Below are 18184 nucleotides of genomic sequence, written 5' to 3' on the forward strand. Positions count from 1 at the left end.
TCATGACGATTGCTCTTGTAAATATTCTATTTCCCAAGGTGAAGTCATAATCATACAAGCAGTTCTGGGCAAAAAAGTTGATTTGAAGATGATCCTAAAAGCGTGTCTAATGGTGTGACTATGACACATAAGTGGACACTTTCCGAGCTCATTTGCACTAATATTGCCCCCTTAAAAGCGATCCACAGTGGGTCAATATTCATAGGGTGTTTGACAGGCATAAGAAGGTAGTATATTCCACCTATTTTAACCCATAAAAGCCTGCACTGCTGCTCCTATAGTATTGCCCCATTCACTTGAATGAGACCCATTCAAGCTGAACTTCACGTAGGGATAACAAAGCACCATGACTGTGGCATGTGTATACCTCCTTTGCAGCCTAGGGGGGTGGTAAAAACACAGCTCAACTGCTTTTTCTTAATGCCCACCCAACCGCAAGTGTAAACTAGGCCTTATACTGTAATAAACACTCTGATATACTGTAGACGTAGTTTGACAATTGTATTTATTGAAAAGTTTGTGTTTATAGACGTGATCTGTAGTAAGCTATATGGTATTGGTGAATTAATGAGGAGTGCCTTCTGCCCAAAGAGTGGTAAATGTAATTTTTTGTGATGCCTTGTACAAATGAGCATTATATCTTGCATTTTGCTCTCAGTGGTGAAACTGCCATCATGCAGCTGCTATGGGGTCAAGGTGAGAAGGACACGATATGCTATACCCCCCCCCTTCCCCACACACACACACTTCATGCAGGCAGCACCAACAGAAAACTTTGCAAGCATGTATTTATTACAAGTATATAGCACTGTCCATTTACACAAATCCTTACTTACGATTCACATCAGTCCCTACCCGTAGGAACTTACAATCTAAGGTCCCTATCTCATACTCACACATTAATTTAAAGCCAATTTAGACAGGAGCCATTAAATCTACCAGTATGTCTTTAGAGTGTGGAAGGAAAACGGAGTACCCGGAGGAAACGCACGCAAGCACAGGGAGAACATGCAAACCCTATCAGGTTTTTTTTTTCCACCTGTGTCCCATTGGGGAGATTTACCCTCACTTCCTGTTTCACAGCCAAAACAGGAAGAGTGAGGAAATCCCTGCAAATTAAGGGAATCCCTTGGTGCTCCCATGTCAGCAGACCTAGTTTTCCCATTGGAAGATTTCCCCTCTATTACTGTTCATGCTACAACTCAAAATGTGTGATATTCACTTTCAATGACGATGGGTAACAGGAAAAATAGAGTGAATCTTGCTAAGGGGGGGGGGGGGGGGGAACAGGCAGAAATAAAAACCTGAAACGGGTTCTAACCCCTATCCACTGTATCCAAATCTAAAAAAAAGTTTTGCCTTTTAGTTATACTTTAAGCCCTTGGTGCTAGCACCTCCTGGCCCTTTAAGGGTTTTGTGACACCAGGGGGGCATGGGGTTTAGGGTCATGTGACCGCCATGATTGGCTTTCACGGCAGTCACATGTTTACATTGGGTACGCGAATATGTGGCCCCTCAGCGCCAAGGCCCAGATGCTGAGAGGCCGCATATTTGCGTGCACTCTGCTCCAACAGGTTAAATCAAGGACCTGACTGCTGCAAAGTAGGAGTGCTAACAACTAAGCCACTGTGTTTATTATGAATTTAGCTATTGGCCTGTAAACATTTCATTCTGCACTAAGAAACAATAATTACTGTGTTGTATAAAGAGGTTTTCTAGTCTAGTTCTAGATATGTCCAGTTTCTGCATGACTCTTGCTAATTACTAGGTGAAGGTGCCACTTCCTACTGGATGTACGCTTTCATGTTCTCATTGAAGGTGACTGAGCTCCCACTCCACCATAATATTGTTACTTTATGATGTTCACCTGACCTCACTGGTCATGATGTTATATTTTGCACAAGTTATAAGCTAGTGGGGCTGTTCCTGAATAATGTTTCCAGTTTTTGAATATCTCTTGCCAGGGAGAGAGAGGACAAATTCAGAGCTGCAAGTAAGAATACCAGTAGCCATGTTAAACATCTGATTAGACTACCAAGAGGACTATAGAAATACTTTTTTAGACTTTCTTGTTCCCTGTACTTGTCCTAGGTCACTGACTCAAAATATTACATTTAGTGTGTCAGTATAACAGCCAGGCAGCTGGCATTTTCAGTAGGCCAGAAATAATAGCCCCTGTAGGACAGATTTATCTGGACGCAGAACTCCAGTCTGCATTGTTGGTACATATCTTTGCTGCAGAGCGGGCTCAACTTCTTTTTTTTTCGTGTTCATTACAGATCAATGTCCTGCATGCCTGGGAACTTTATTTACTCTAACAATGGCTTTGTGACATCAACTCTTATGTAGCCTGTTGGTGCCAACTGTTATGTTTATGCCTCTCTCTAGTTCATCCTAGTTAATGTACAGATGGAGCCACTGCAGCCAGTGGTCTTTACTATTGGCCCAAACAGCACAGCAGTCGTGCTCCCAGCAGCTTGAACTGCACAGAGTTTTGGGACATGTAGTTCATGTGTTGCCTCTGCTCCCTGCCCACCACCATACCACAGGATGATGAAAAATGGAACTGAATGGTCACATTACTGCAATGTTACATTTCAAAAAAACGTATTTGTCTAGATCAGTGTTTCTCAACCTTTTTTCAGTCAAGACCCTTTAAAATTCTGCACAATTTCAAGGCACCCTTCAAAATACTGCACAATCTTGAAACACCCATTAAAATTCTAGGGTAGCACAATGGCTAAATGGTTAGCACTTCCGCCTGGCAGTACTAGGGTCGTTGGTTAGAATCCCAGCCATGGCACCACCTGCCTGGAGTTTGCATGTTCTCCCTGTGCCTGCGTGGGTTTCCTCCGGGTACTCCGGTTTCCTCCCACCGTCCAAAGACATGCTGGTAGGTTAATTGGATCCTGTCTAAATTGGCCCTAGTATGTGTATGTATGAATGTAAGTTAGGGACCTTAGATTGTACACCCCTTGAGGATTAGGGACTGATGTGAATGTACAATATATATGTGTAAAGCGCTGCGTAAAATTTACGGCGCTATATAAGTACCTGAAATAAATAATAAATAAATTCTGCACAATCTTGAGCCACCGTTTAAAATTTTGCACAACCTTGAGCCACCCATTAAAATTCTACAAAACCTTGAGGTACCTTTTAAAATTCTGCACAATCTCGAGGCACCCATTAAAATTCTGCACAATCTTGAGCCACTATTTATAATTCTTACAACCTTTAGGCACCGTTTAAAATCTGCACACTCTTAAGGCACCGATTAAAATTTTGCACAATCTTGAGCCACAATTTATAATTCTGTACAACCTTGAGGCACCCATTAAAATACTGCACAATCTTGAGGCACCCAATAAAATTCTGCACAATCTTGAGCCACCGTTTATAATTCTGCACAACCTTGAGGCACCCATTAAAATTCTGCACAAAATTGAGGTATCCTTCAAAATACTGCACAATCTTGAGGCACCCATTAAAATTCTGCACAATCTTGAGCCACCATTTATAATTCTTACCACCTTGAGGCACCGTTTAAAATACTGCAAAATCTTAAGGCACCCATTAAAATTCTGCACAATCTTGAGCCACCATTTATAATTCTTACCACCTTGAGGCACCGTTTAAAATACTGCACAATCTTAAGGCACCCATTAAAATTCTGCACAATCTTGAGCCACCATTTATAATTCTTACCACCTTGAGGCACCGTTTAAAATACTGCACAATCTTAAGGCACCCATTAAAATTCTGCACAATCTTGAGCCACCATTTATAATTCTTACCACCTTGAGGCACCGTTTAAAATACTGCACAATCTTAAGGCACCCATTAAAATTCTGCACAATCTTGAGCCACCATTTATAATTCTGCACAACCTTGAGGCACCCATTAAAATACTGCACAATCTTGAGCCACTGTTTATAATTCTTACAACCTTGAGGCACCCATTAAAATTCTACACAATCTTGAGCCACCATTTAACCTCCCTGGAGGTATTCCCGAGCTACACTTGGGCTTACCATGCGGCACTGCTCCGCGATCCCTCGATCACTTACCTTGTCCTGCGCTCCCGCAATGTCCCTCCTGCAGTGTCCCCGGCAATGTAATCCGGCGGATGCCGGCATCTGTCATCTGGGTTCCCTCCCTTGCGAGCGTCGGGACGTACGGGGGACAGAACGGCAGCGGGAAATTTAAAAATGACAAAAAGTGACATTCACTAAAATCACATAGTAAAACATTACTGTATCAAAGCATTTCACATACATTTTGTCCCGAGTGCTTTGTCCTGTGCCCTGCCTACATTTTGACTGTTCTTTCTGCCTGGAAACTGAGAAATGTCCATGGCGTCCAAAAAGCGTCCCTTTAGGTCAAAAGCAGTTTTAGACCAGCTAGAGAACAGCGATAGTAAATTAGAACCACTTGCAGAATTGAGTGATAATGATTCGTGGGGAAATTTGTCATCAGGCACTGAAAACGATTTTGCGACTTTGCTCAGTGATGTGTGAACTTGACGCTATATTTCAAATTTCAGTGTTTTTGGTTTGATTATATTATTGAATTAAATTTATTATTATTAAATTATTATTTTTTATGATTATTTATTAAATTATAATTTATGATTTCGTGTTTGAAGTTTTATCCTACCCGAAATGTTTACTAGACTCTTGTTCGAACAGATTTCAGTGCGTTATTCCTAAAAATTACAGGTCTACAATAAAATAAAATACATATTTCCATGCAAAAAAATGTGCCGCTTTGAGCACAGAAATATGGACACGATCAGACCGCTAGGGAGGTTAAAATTCTGCACAATCTTGAGCCACCATTTATAATTCTTCACGACCTTGAGGCACCGTTTAAAATTCTGCACAATCTTGAGGCTTCCTTTAAAACTCTGCACAATCTCAAGGCACCCATTGCAAACAGTAAAAAATGGAAACTAATAGTTTTACAGAATGCAGCATCATCTGCACGTGGGACACCCAACATCAGAGGTGATTTATTCTTGTAAAGCATATACACCTTTGCACACTGGTACTGACTAGTATTCCATTGTTTCTCTTCTTCACTTTCTTTCTCTCACTCAGCTAATGTGTCCCCAGTGCTGATGGAGAGGAGCAGGGGAGGGGGCAAGCAAGGATGCTGTGCAGGTGCCCAATGTGCTTCTTATGAACTGATGATATCATTGTTTTTTTTTATGTTGTTGGCAGCTACACAGTTGTAATGGTGCACAATGAAACCCTGTAGCTTTGTGTAACTAAAAGGCAGGCTTGATCCACCCACTGGGTTGTATACAATTTTTGGGCAATTTGTAGGCATTTTGCTAAGGCACCCCTGAAGATACCTGAAGGCATCCCAGGGTGCCTGGATACCCTTATTGAAAAAGGCTGCTCTTGATATTTACCATAAAGAGGTAGTGGAGGGCACTGGAGGAAGCAATTACTTATCTGGAATTTAGCTTTAAAAAATTACATGAATCCAGCAAAGTTATAAAGCATTTTTCTGGGATGATTATTTAGTGCAAAAAATATTAGATACATATGATACTAAGGGTATGATATACTCACACATACTGTGTATCTGTGTGCTCCAGCAGATGCGTCTCAATACCATTTCAGAATCCAAGTTTCCACACAATAATCTAACATTTTTAATATTTAATAAGATGTAAAATTAAAATAGGACACTTAATCCTTGATGTCAACATCTACATGGAAAACCTAGTCATGTGTTACTTTGGCAGGTCAGCTGGTGACATTCTTAAATTTTCCTATTCTGTAATCATTGTTGGTAGTGAACTATTATGTTCCAGGTCATTTCCTCATTCTAGTTGGTAGTGAAGGGAGACTATAGATTTAAGCTTTGCTGTTTAATTGGAAAAGCATATCAGTAAAAAAATCTCATGCTACTCTTTTTCTGAAGGAGACAAGATGGCAGAAGCTCACCAGGCTGTGGCCTTCCAGTTTACTGTGACTCCTGATGGTATAGATCTACAGCTGGGACGTGATGTTCTCCGACACCTCTACCTGTCTGGGCTGATTGCCTGTAGGAAACGACTCATCACTCTTAAGGTGAGTGATCTGTACTTATATCTGGTAATCTAGAAAATTGATAAAGCAAAAGTCAGTAGCTAAAATAGGTATATGCTGCAATTCCTGATGCAAAAGTCACCAGATATATTCAGGGTATGCACAAGCCATGCATGCAAAACTGTTGCATTAACAAAACACTTTATAGTTTTTGCGCCAGCTTTGCTTACAGTACATACTGTGTTTGGCTGCACAGATTTCTTGTGATTTGGAAAGAGAGAACTATGTGTGACAGGTACTAATATGATCAAATAAACATAAAAATGGCACTTGAATTAATTTATTGTTTCTGAGTTCTGTGAAAGTCTACGCTGCATAATCTGCAAGCAAGTCTGAGTTTCTTTTCACTTGATCTTGTGCAAATTTTGATGATTTTTAAGCTTTTGTTTAGAATTTTAAATTGTTAAACTAATGCCTACAGCTATTTTTACCATTTATATAAAATCTTTGTTTTACAAACAAACATTTAATACAGGGTGTATTCATACCATAGAATTCCCAAAGCATTATTATACAGGTTTTATATAGTGCCAATAGTTTGCGCAGCGCTTTACATCGTGAGGGCTGACAGTACAGTTACAATGCAATTAAATACAGGAGGAGTCCGAGGGCCCAGTTCGTAAGAGCTTACACTCTAAAAGGGAGATTATTATGGTTATGGTTCTCTAAGGAGAGCAAAGTAGAAGCTGTATACCTTCACACTCTCTCACCCTGATTACAATTTGGTATGAGCTGTTTGTATACAGCAAGCAGGGGCACTGACTAATTCACTTGTGTGTATAAATTTCAGCTTGAGCTATTTGGCTCTGAAACCATTTCCCAACCCAAAACAAGTGTTACTAGTCCAGAAACATGGGAAAAGGGGCTTATGAGAATACAAAACATTCATAAGCAATGTTCCATTTTTTACTGGACCAAAAGAACAAAAAAATACTATGTTTTAGTAACCTTAATAAAAGAAAATCTGTACAAAGCCACTATTCCATTAAAGACTGAGGTATCTCAATGAACAACATTTATGCATGGCTCTGAAATTGCGAGTGCATTTTTTCTTTTTTTCCGCAGTTTTGATGGGTTTTCCATTCATTTCAATTGCAAGGTGCGTTTGTGTTTTTATGTTTTTGTTTTTTTTTACCACACCATAACATTCACCAAAATGCAGAATGCAGGACTTTTAAAAATGCAACTGACCCGCTACTGACTGGTGTGAAGAGCTCCATAGGATTTTTATTTTTTACCACAGCATAACATTCACCAAAATGCATAATGCAGGACTTTTAAAAATGCAAATTACAGCTACTGACTGGTGTGAAGAGCTCCATAGGATTTAATGGTCATGTAGTTTTATTCTGCTTTTGGTAAAGCAAAAACAGAAGAAATTTTGATCAGTGTGAAAGCAGCCTTAGGCTATGTCCCATATAATCTGTTCAAATATTGAACCTCCTAATGCTGACCTAACTTCTGAAACCTTTAGTTGCCTATCATGCTGATCCTTTAGCTGCAATACTTTAAAGTATAACTAAGGGCAACAATGTTTTTTCTAGTTTTGGATAACTTGGAGAGGGATTAAAACACCTTTCAGGATTTTATTGCAGGATTCACCCTCTCTACTATTACAAAATTTTGATTGTCCCCAGAACAGGAATAGAGGGGAAATCTTCCATTGGGGACACTAGTTCTGCGACAACCTGGGTTTCCTTAATTTGGGAGGAATTTCCACTCACTTCCTGTTTTGACTGTGGGACAGGAAATGAAGGGGAATCACCCCTATCAGACACGGATGGCCAAAAAAATGGACAGGGGTAATTACCCTGTATTACACTATCCAAAATGAAAAATAAAAAGAGTTTTGCCTTTAGTTTTACTTTGTCACCAGCCACTAGTATGTATGCAGATGAATACTTACGACTTTAACTTTTCTGATCTACATATGTGCTATAATAAATCAGTAATGCCTAAAGGATGTAAGCAATGACAACCACCACATTTCATTCATGAAACGTTTATGTCTAACCTACAGAGAGACATTCTTTTTATCCATATTGTGAAAGTTTTTTTTTCTGCACTCAGAAAACTGGCAATGCTACTTACATTAATGGCTGTTCTGACAGCACAAATGAATGATCATCTGTGGCCATGGTGGTCAATGGTATACGTGAAATGGGTGGAGAGATTACTTAGGTGATAGCATAGCGCATTCCTTATTTTCTAGGTTGAGGAAAGCTTTAAACTGACTTTCTTTTCTCCCATTTAGAGCTCAGTTCTGAGTGGAGTGTACCCTGCCAGTCCTTCTACATGGTTTGCTGTGGTAGCTGTAACTCTTGGCTCCCTATATGGAAAGGTGGATGTGTCATTTGGACTCATAACAAAGATCAGCAATCTCTTACCTGGACAGTAAGTAGCAGAGTTATACTGTTTTCTTTATTGTGAATATAACAGAAATTTGCTTTACAAAGTCTATCACTATACCTAGTCCTTTATAAGCATATTCATGAGCGCTCTGATAGTGGAATGCGGATGGCTCTTAATTCACAAAAGAATCCAGAGCTCAGTCCTTTTTTTTATTATTTGATTGCATTGTAGCGGCACACAACATTTTGGGGATGCGTTCCCTTTGCTATGCAAATTCATTCATATTTTGTGTCCTACTACTCTGCAGTCAATTATAGAAAAGGTGTAATTTCCTATTACCAGAACTAAGCCCATCAATTTTAAGCAGAACTAACATTCTGCTGTAACAAACTGCGAGCAGGCAGGTTCTTTTTTCCTGTAGAGACATGCAGTGTCTCTGAAATAAAATACACCTACCTGCCTGGTCACAGTGTTCTCTGACATGTAGTCTGAGTTGTGTATGCATAGCTCAGCTTACATCGCCAGCACGGTGCCTGTGCACTGGGATAACAGATACCTGCGCATGCACAGATGTGATGTCGTCCCATGCTGACCAATGAAGACAGGCGAAGACCGTCACACAGACAAACATGCTGATGCTGGCGTGAGACAGGAACCGTTGAAGTATGTTTAGCTGCTCTTTAATGGTTTCCCAAAACAGTTACATTTAAGGCATGCTGAGGGTAAGACCACTCAGACTGACCCAGGGCTTTCACAGTGCATGGCCTCAGCTAGTGCTGCTCCATCCACACCCCCTGGAGTGTTTCCCCCCCCCCCAGATGCCTCTGTGACCTAGCCCTGGAGGGTGGGGTGAAACGCATCAGTTGGTGTGGGCCGAGCAGCACTGGCTGAGGCCATACACTGTGATAGCATCATGTTGGTCTGAGTGGCGTCTTACCCTTGGTATGTTCACACTTCTGAATTAGTGCACAGACGCCTGCTCCCATACTTTGAACACATGCTGGGAAATCTTTAATCCTCCAGCTGTGAGCGGCACTACAAGCTCAATGTGATTACATTTAAGGCATGTCATAAATGATAACTGTCAGAGTTGTTTTTCTGTCATCTGAACTGTCAATCGATCAATTGTCAGGTGTCAGCTGATTACATTTGCAGCACTATGGCAAATGCTGATCAAAAAAGAGGCAGCTTCCTATGTTGTAAAACATAGGAAAGGTTAAGTGTCTCATTATTACAATTAATATTATTCAGTACTTGTATAGTGCCAACAGTTTGCGCAGCTCTTTACAACTCGAGGGCAGGCAGTACAGTTACAATACATTTGCATACAGGAGGAATCTTCTCAGTTATTTTTAGAATGTCAGTAACCATATAACATACCCACACGATTACATTACATTTTGTCTTGCCTGTAGCTACTCATGAATGTTAGGTATTTTGAGTGATTTACTACACATTGCATTATATCATCTTGCCATTTGACCGACACAGAAGCTGGCTAGAATCTTTCACAAGCAAATACATTGTAATATTTTAAATATCTGGAAGTATAACTCCTGAGAACTCCTGTAGGCAAAGTAGACATGGTTATAAATTGAGAGCATTAGCTAACAAGTGTGGCTATTGAGAATCTGGATATTTCAAAGAATGGGTGGGTTATCCAGCAATGAGAGAGATGAGTACAGCATGTATATGTTGCCGGAAAGAAATACTTTTCAGGCTCACATGAATTAAATATTTACAGTGTTAGCACTTGCTTATGCCACTTTAGCATAGCAGTTGATTATGCCTTTTGTCAGTTACAGGGATATTGTTTTTATCAACCATTGACACTTCTGGACAGCCCACACTGTTCCATCCCAATCCCCTTCCTGGCCCACCAAGGTGTCTGGCTGGCTGCTTACTGTGAAGCCTACTATAGAAAGCCTCTGACACTTCTAAAATGTCCAAGGGTGAAGAAAACTACATGGTTATTGCTGACAAAAGGCAAAATAAATTGCTATTGCAAGAGCAGCACCCATAAGTCCCAGGGCCCTTTCACACGGACACAGATCCATAGTACAAAATCCCCAAATTTTGTATCTAAGAACATACAGTGGGGCAAAAAAGTATTTAGTCAGCCACCAATTGTGCAAGTTCTCCCACTTAAAAAGATGAGAGAGGCCTGTAATTGGCATCATAGGTAGACCTCAACTATGAGAGACAAAATGAGAAAAAAAATCCAGACAATCACATTGGCTGATTTGGAAAGAATTTATTTGCAAATTATGGTGGAAAATAAGTATTTGGTCAATATCAAAAGTTCATCTCAATACTTTGTTATATATCCTTTGTTGGCAATGACAGAGGTCAAACGTTTCCTGTAAGTCTTCACCAGGTTGGCACACACTGTTGCTGGTATGTTGGCCCATTCCTCCATGCAGATCTCCTCTAGAGCAGTGATGTTTTGGGGCTGTCGCTGGGCAACACGGACTTTCAACTCCCTCCAAAGGTTTTCTATGGGGTTGAGATCTGGAGACTGGCTAGGCCACTCCAGGACCTTGAAATGCTTCTTATGAAGTCACTCCTTCGTTGCCCAGGCGGTATGTTTGGGATCATTGTCATGTTGGAAGACCCAGCCACATTTCATCTTCAATGCCCTTGCTGATGGAAGGAGGTTTGCACTCAAAATCTCATGATACATGGCCCCATTTATTCTGTCCTGTACATGGATCAGTCGTCCTGGTCCCTTTGTGGAGAAACAGCCCCAAAGCATGATGTTGCCACCCCCATGCTTCACAGTAGGTATGGTGTTCTTTGGATGCAACTCAGCATTCTCTCTCCTCCAAACACGACGAGTTGTGTTTCTACCAAACAGTTCTATTTTGGTTTCATCTGACCATATGACATTCTCCCAATCCTCTTCTGGATCATCCAAATGCTCTCTAGCAAACTTCAGACGGGCCCGGACATGTACTGGCTTAAGCAGGGGGACACGTCTGGCACTGCAGGATCTGAGTCCCTGGCGGAGTAGCGTGTTACTGAAGGTAGCCTTTGTTACGTTGGTCCCAGCTCTCTGCAGGTCATTCACTAGGTCCCCCGTGTGGTCCTGGGATTTTTGCTCACCGTTCTTGTGATCATTTTGACCCCACGGGGTGATATCTTGCGTGGAGCCCCAGATCGACGGAGATTATCAGTGGTCTTGTATGTCTTCCATATTCTAATTATTGCTCCCACAGTTGATTTGTTCACACCAAGCTGCTTGCCTATTGCAGATTCAGTCTTCCCAGCCTGGTGCAGGTCTACAATTTTGTTTCTGGTGTCCTTCGACAGCTCTTTGGTCTTCACCATAGTGGAGTTTGGAGTGTGACTGTTCGAGGTTGTGGACAGGTGTCTTTTATACTGATAACAAGTTCAAACAGGTGCCATTGATACAGGTAATGAGTGCAGGACAGAGGAGCCTCTTATAGAAAAAGGTACAGGTCTGTGAGAGCCAGAAATCTTGCTTGTTTGTTGGTGACCAAATACTTATTTTCTGCCATAATTTGCAAATAAATTCTTTCCAAATCAGCCAATGTGATTGTCTGGATTTGTTTTCTCATTTTGTCTCTCATAGTTGAGGTCTACCTATGATGCCAATAACAGGCCTCTCATCTTTTTAAGTGGGAGATTGGTGGCTGACTAAATACTTTTTTGCCCCACTGTATGTATGCCATTGAAAAAAAGAACAGAAAAATGTTTACACAGATCTATTTGCTGATTATTTCCACAGGAACTTTTGTTCCTTGACTAATGATCAGTAAAATTTTCATGGCAGTGTTACGATCATGTAAATGAGGCCTTAAAGTGGAACCATAAGCCCATTCATTTAAGGGCTTGTCCACACCATGGTGCAGAAACATCAGTTTTTATGCAAGGGCACAACAAAATCAACTGTTTTCTATGTGCCCTGTTCACACGACAACACTAATATCACATGCAGATTTTTTGTGCTCAGGAATCTGCAACGTGTATAAAACTCATTAAAGCGCGCATGAAAACTGATGTCTTTGCAAGTGAAATCTGCACGTCAGTTTCCATCAGTTTTTCTGCATATTATGGTGTGAACAAGGCCTCACGGTTTCCCAAAATAGTTACATTTAAGGCATGCCGTGAATGATAACTGTCACTGATAATTTTGCTCTCAATCGAAGTGTCAAGCCATAAAATGGCTGGTGTCATCACAGATCACATGTGCAGTACCATGGCAACTGCAGATCAAACAGAGGCTAAAGTGGCAGCTTCCTTGGCTGTAAAGGAAAGGAGGGTTAAGTTTCTCTTTAACTCTAATTCTGCATATCACTATGGTAAATCTTTTTGTGATATTCACTGTATAGTGTATTTCTCTGTTTCTTTTACCATTTGGTTCCAGGTCTGTTCTCACACCTGTATCCCACACTGCAGTGAGTGCTGTTATCTTCTCTTCTGGAGTTTGGGTCTCTGGAATCCTTCTGTATCGTCAAGTTCTGCGCATGCTCCTTTCATACCATGGCTGGATGTTTGAGCCCCATGGAAAAAGAAGTTTGAAAACAAAGCTTTGGGCAGTAAGTCCTCTATTCTTCTCATAGGATTACCAAATCTTAGACCATCTTAGTATCACACCTTACCACCTTTAAGGCACTGCACACTCCTCATCTTCTTTGTAAAGATGTCTAGAGTGGATTATTTGATAAAGTATATGTGAAAAATAATTTGAGAAGGTAGAAAAACATATTGTCTCTGTATGATACCCTATGTATGTTTAAAGAAGTGGTCAAAAATTAAAGAATATGTTACCCCAACATTCATATTTATAATGTTTTATTTCTATACACAAACACACACACACTCTGTTGTTTTACAATTTTAAATCTTTTATAAAATTTACAAAAATTGACTCAACTGTATTCCAATTGTTCTATTATTAAGTTGTACATTTTCCAGTCCTTTTAACAAGGACTGGATTTCAGTAAGTTTAGTCTCCCTACCATTACCTAAAAAATTACAACAATTTTTAAATTGCCCTTTAAAAAAATGTTCATTCAATTACCTAACTTGCTTCTCTTTTAGCCCTCTATTTTCCTATTTTAATTTGCACGACTTTCAAACTCTTCCTATCAACATGATTTCATTTTTAAAATGACTTTGTAACTGTCACAGGGGTGTATGAAGGTCATGGCCAGACGACAGCCCATGCTTTACAGTTTCCAGATGTCTCTTCCAAGATTGCCAGTGCCACGCCTAGAGGACACAATAGAGAGGGTAAGAAAACCTTGAATGTTGTTACAAAAAGGTATTGATGGCGCTGTGAAGTTAATGAGGAATTAGAGCTATGTACAGGTTGTCCTGTACGTACCCAGAGCCGATGCAAGGATTTTTGTCTATACAGGCAAAGATGCACTTTTGCTGCATTTGCTCCCCCCTTCACAATGGCAGTGTGTAATGAGGAGGCAGGGTTTTGCATTCCCCACTGGCTACAGGTAGCTGGCAGGCGAAGCAAACTAAAACTCCCACACTGGAGAAAGAGAGCATAGTTAGGTAACAAAAGACTATCTTATTATCCATGACCTCATGGCATAAGTCCTTCTTGTTTATCAGAGCATACAGAAGTATGTAGTAACCACTTGAGTATCACAGCCATTTTTTTTGTTTTTTGTTTACACACGTTAAAAATCATTTTAGACCTGAAGATTGCTTAAATCCCCTAAAATATTATATATTTTCTGAAAGAAATTCCAAGAAAATAAAATGTTGGTTGTTCCAATTTAGCTCTGGTGCTAAAATTATTGCTCCCACTCTGGCATGTGCGATGATATATAACACGTGTAGGGTGAGTGCTGTTCGTAGCAGCCCCAATATAAGCATTTTTGTATGCGTGCGTTTTGGTGGGGGGGGTTGAGGGACAGCGGCAAAAAATGTGTAAATTTGTTTTATGTGCCTCTATTTTTTACATGATCGCATATAGTTCACAGGTCCTCTTTATGAGACATAGTGGGTCTGGATATCTCCTCTGTACTTCACTGCAGCTGGTAGAACATGGATCCACAGATCATGTTCCATCTCCTACTCTTCTGGGCACTGATCCCAGTGATTGACAGAGCCAGTCCAGGAATTGACGTCATACACATTACTTCCTGGTGTGTGCACAGGAGGGAGGCTCAGCGGCAGATGTTTGTTGATCTCCAGATGCTCTTCCCAGTAACATCCGCCATGACCGCAGCGGCCCACAGGTGGGACAACAGAGCCCAGTTTTGCACCTGGGAGTGTGTTAAAAAAACACATGTCTATCACACTAAAGTGGTTACAAATCCAAATCCCCAGCAAGTGGTTGAGGATTTTGGATTTTACCACCCCCCTTCCCATCCTTGCGCCCTAAGCAGCCTTGTGCTGCCGCTGGCCCTGTATGTACCCATGCTCTGATGAACAAGAAAGACTTATGCCATGAGGTCATGGATAACAAGATAGTTCGTATTTAAACACTTATGAGAGCTGAGTGGGAAGTTTACCATCGTGTTTGTTACAGCAACAATTAGGATCATACCGTAGTGAATGTTACATTCGCCAAGCATACACTGAACACAAATATTCCTGGTGCATGTGTTCTAAATTACAGTGATTAATTCACTTTCAGTGGATACTTGTTCAATGTTACATTCATTACTTTATATAAATAACACTAAATATTTAGTAATATGAAAACAAAAATACAGAGCCATAATTGATACAAAGAATTTATTTTGTTAGCAAGTTGACGTGTCAGATTTCTAATCATTTTCCTATAATATGGAAATAATTCCTCTGTGTAGGCTGATAATTTTTCTTCCTTGTTTACTGATCGTTAAACTTCAGCCTCAACATGTTAACAATTTATAAATATGTAGTATAGTTTGATATTTCACTCTTTCTATCCCTCTTTTGCTGCTGTTACCTTTCCCTGACCTAGATACTAATTACTGACTGGTGTTTTTCCAGTACTTGCAGTCCGTGCACCCATTGATGGATGAAGAAAAGTTCAGTCGCATGAAAAGCATGGCTCATGACTTCCAGAAAGACCTTGGTCGAAAGTTACAGAAATACCTGCATCTCAAGTCTTGGTGGGCAACAAATTATGTACGTGCAGTATAAATTTAGTTCATGGTCAATGGCTTAAACATACCTTCCAACTTTCTAGGTTTCAGAAACGGAGACACTTTTTTTTAGCAGAAAGTATGTGAGCATAGGACACATCCTTTTTAGGTGCAGTGTGAAGAATTAATACACAAAAGATGCAAATTGGTGCAAAATTGTCCCTACTGCCTTTCCTTTATATTGGTTTTTAAAAAGAATAAATTCAATAATACAGAAACTAGATGAAAGATTTAGTTTTGTATACTCTTTTTGGTAGTTGATTAATGCATTTTTTTTTTCACAAAGGTCTAAACATCAGACTAAAAAGAAGGACCTATAAGAAGGAAAAGGGGATTTGGTTCTAAATGAGGGTCAGTCCCTCCATATGAAGGACAGTTGGGAGCTATGGCTTAAATGCAGTTAAAGTGCATGTTATCCTAAATACTGTATTATTTTTTTTTCTGTGTGTGTGTTTACATATGTTTATTTCATATCTGAAGTATCTGGTTGATCCTACCAGTCACCTTTCTTCCTTTTTCTAAAGTGACCACAGAAAGCACATTAGCTGATCTGTGTTAGTGTGGTCAGTTTTCATACTTTGGCTGGTCATTTGGAGGTACAAGACAAAGTGCAGACACATAGCATGCCTGTGTTGGGTAGGTTGTTCAGTCACCATGCCCAGTTACTAGTCACAGCCTGCCTCTGACGCAAATCCCCCCCTAATCACAGCCTGCATCTGGCCTCAATCTGAACAGACTCAGGCACACTGTGTGTCTGCACAGTGTCCTGTAACCCTGCACCCCACTATCAGGAAGAAGAGATGAATAATCACGTGACAGAGCTTTTTAACCTTGTAAAAAGGCAAGACAGATCATTTCTGAAACTGAGCAAAAACAGTTATGTTACCTGCATAGTTGTAACTGTATTAGAAATAGTCTATAACACTGTACACATAACTAATGTATTACTGTGTGTATAATAAATAGAAAAAAAAAAACAGGTGGTTAGGTACCAGTCTTCTATAATACAGTCATTCATTGTTATATAAAGACTCTCTGTTATTTTTTTGTATTTTGTATTTAAAATATTTCCACATTTCTTGTACCTGTATTTTTTTATTTACATTTTTATTTTGGCTTTCATTTAAATAGTATCTTAAAATTATTTTTAATTTATTGAGAGCACTGTTTTGAATTTATTGTATCATCACTATTTGTATATGATCTAAAGCATTTACAGGTGTGTTGTGTAACAGAAAAGGATCACTTAAAGTAGAACTAAAAGCAAAACCTTGCTTTTCATTTTGGATAGTGTAAGGGAGGGTTATAACCCCAGTCAGGTTTTTTTTTTTTTGCCATTTGTGTTCCATTGTAAGGGATTATACACCTAACAGGTGTTCTAATCCATCTCCACTATGTCCAAAATTAAAAAAAAAAAAGTTTTGCCTTTAGTTATACTTTAACAGTGTAAATGCAATTTAGGGTGTACTCTGGTCAGTTCTACAAAGCAGGAATGTGGAGTTCAGAGTCTTATATTTGCATTTATCCCTACTGAAGGCATATTTGATGGCATTGCCATTGGCCATTAGTATACTAGTTGTGTGTTATAAATTGATTTAAAGTGTTCAACCACAATTCTTTTGATGTTTTGGAAAGAGCGGTGAAGGGTTGGACCCCTAGGTTACTTTGAGTTATGTTGGCATATATCATCATATATGCTGAAAACATGTATTCTATAGTTCTTTCTTTTATTTTTATTTTCAGGTCAGTGACTGGTGGGAGGAGTACATATACTTACGTGGCCGAGGGCCAATTATGGTGAACAGCAACTATTATGCTATGGTGAGATCAACATTTTCACTTTTTTCCATGGTTGACCTATGTAAGCACAAAAGTAACAATAGCACCACCAGTAAATCATTTTCGTATGACTTTAGATTACCAAACATTGCATTTCTATGTAAAGACTTTTTTTTTCCAGTCATAGCTTTAAAAATAAACTTGTGCCTACACCTGGTGCTTACTACAATTTTCATCTTGCTGACTTCAAAGAGTGTAGAATCTGTCAGACTAAAGAGAAAAAGAAAAGCTCAATGTAATTATGCTTATCAATGTGTGTTAATATAGATAGAAAAACTAGCACAGTTTATGTATTTACTGCATTTTTACCTGCAAACCGAGCTATCTAAAACCCAAAAAAGAACCCCATAATTTACTACTGTAATGCAGACAAGCTGAATATACAGTACAGTAATACATCTGCTGCTCTTTTTACTTTTACTGGCAATGGTAAGTGCTTTGGTAAGGGTTAAAATACCACTGTGGCCCTCACATAAAGCATTGTCCTGCGGTCTAACACATTTCCATACCCCTGGACACTGCCCCAATAAACCGCATTCTCACTCCCACAGCATTGCTTCTTCATTGGTGCTCTGTTGAACCAGAAGAGATGGTCTGGAGCTATGTGTAAGAGAGCCGTGGTTTGATTCTCCAGAGTGCTGCGGTATTTTGTCCTTTATCAGAAAAAAAATGTTTTGACTGGTTAGAAACTCTTACATACAGTATACCCAGTGAAGTGACTGGCCTCAGGTAATGAGCACTTGAAGACCACACAATATCAGTTTT

At 39.8% G+C, this 18184-nt stretch overlaps 1 protein-coding gene across 1 annotated transcript in view; it reads left to right on the forward strand.

The window, feature by feature from the left end:
* The window catches only part of CPT1B (carnitine palmitoyltransferase 1B), a 53378-nt gene that overhangs the window by 9843 nt on the left and 25351 nt on the right, over nucleotides 1-18184 (forward strand). Inside the window, exons 2-7 of the mRNA XM_089655314.1 lie at nucleotides 5938-6086; nucleotides 8359-8498; nucleotides 12847-13018; nucleotides 13614-13715; nucleotides 15426-15563; nucleotides 17324-17401. Coding sequence (XP_089511440.1) covers nucleotides 5946-6086; nucleotides 8359-8498; nucleotides 12847-13018; nucleotides 13614-13715; nucleotides 15426-15563; nucleotides 17324-17401 — 771 coding nt within the window. The 5' untranslated portion in view covers nucleotides 5938-5945. The remainder of the gene's footprint in view (nucleotides 1-5937; nucleotides 6087-8358; nucleotides 8499-12846; nucleotides 13019-13613; nucleotides 13716-15425; nucleotides 15564-17323; nucleotides 17402-18184) is intronic.

This window comes from Staurois parvus, unplaced genomic scaffold (genome assembly GCF_062004578.1).
Source record: "Staurois parvus isolate SC_StPar_1 unplaced genomic scaffold, SC_StPar_1.0 ptg000832l, whole genome shotgun sequence".
Lineage (NCBI taxonomy): Eukaryota > Metazoa > Chordata > Amphibia > Anura > Ranidae > Staurois > Staurois parvus.